This window comes from Penaeus monodon, chromosome 22 (genome assembly GCF_015228065.2).
Source record: "Penaeus monodon isolate SGIC_2016 chromosome 22, NSTDA_Pmon_1, whole genome shotgun sequence".
Taxonomy (NCBI): Eukaryota; Metazoa; Arthropoda; class Malacostraca; order Decapoda; family Penaeidae; genus Penaeus; species Penaeus monodon.
In genome coordinates, this window is record NC_051407.1 from 39,094,425 (window position 1) to 39,094,863 (window position 439).

At 50.6% G+C, this 439-nt stretch overlaps 1 protein-coding gene across 1 annotated transcript in view; it reads right to left on the bottom strand.

The window, feature by feature from the left end:
- The window catches only part of LOC119587126 (protein patched-like), a gene marked incomplete at its 3' end in the record, with an annotated part of 106,921 nt that continues 106,482 nt past the window's right edge, over positions 1-439 (bottom strand). Inside the window, 1 exon segment of the mRNA XM_037935877.1 lies at positions 1-129. Within this exon segment, the coding sequence (XP_037791805.1) occupies positions 1-129 (129 nt within the window).

Here is a 439-nt window from a genome sequence, read left to right on the forward strand (position 1 = left end):
AGGCGGTCAGGGTGGTTCCGCGGCACCACCTCGGCGGGAGGACCTACCAGAGACAGCAGCACCGGCAGGAACAGCAGCCCATCTATCACGCCCAGCACAGTCAGCGCCAGTAGCACGTAGAAGAAGTATCTGCAAAAAACGAAAAGTCCATATTAGCCAAAGAAACAAAATACTGATACAAAGAACAAGACATCTGTATTAAATGTGGTAGTTGATGAATAATAATACTGTTAAGAGGAGAAAAGAAAACAAGAAAGCGAGAGCTTCACATGGGAGGTCATGCGCGGCCTTCTGTTGGTGCCATGAGACACTTCATGTCCACGAGGCTCCGTGTGGAGGCTGTCTAATGAGTCCCCACATTTGTGATGCAAATCCTCATCCACGGCGCCCTAATACGGCACCACACACGCACCATGTGTCAGCCGCCACAAAACCAAGG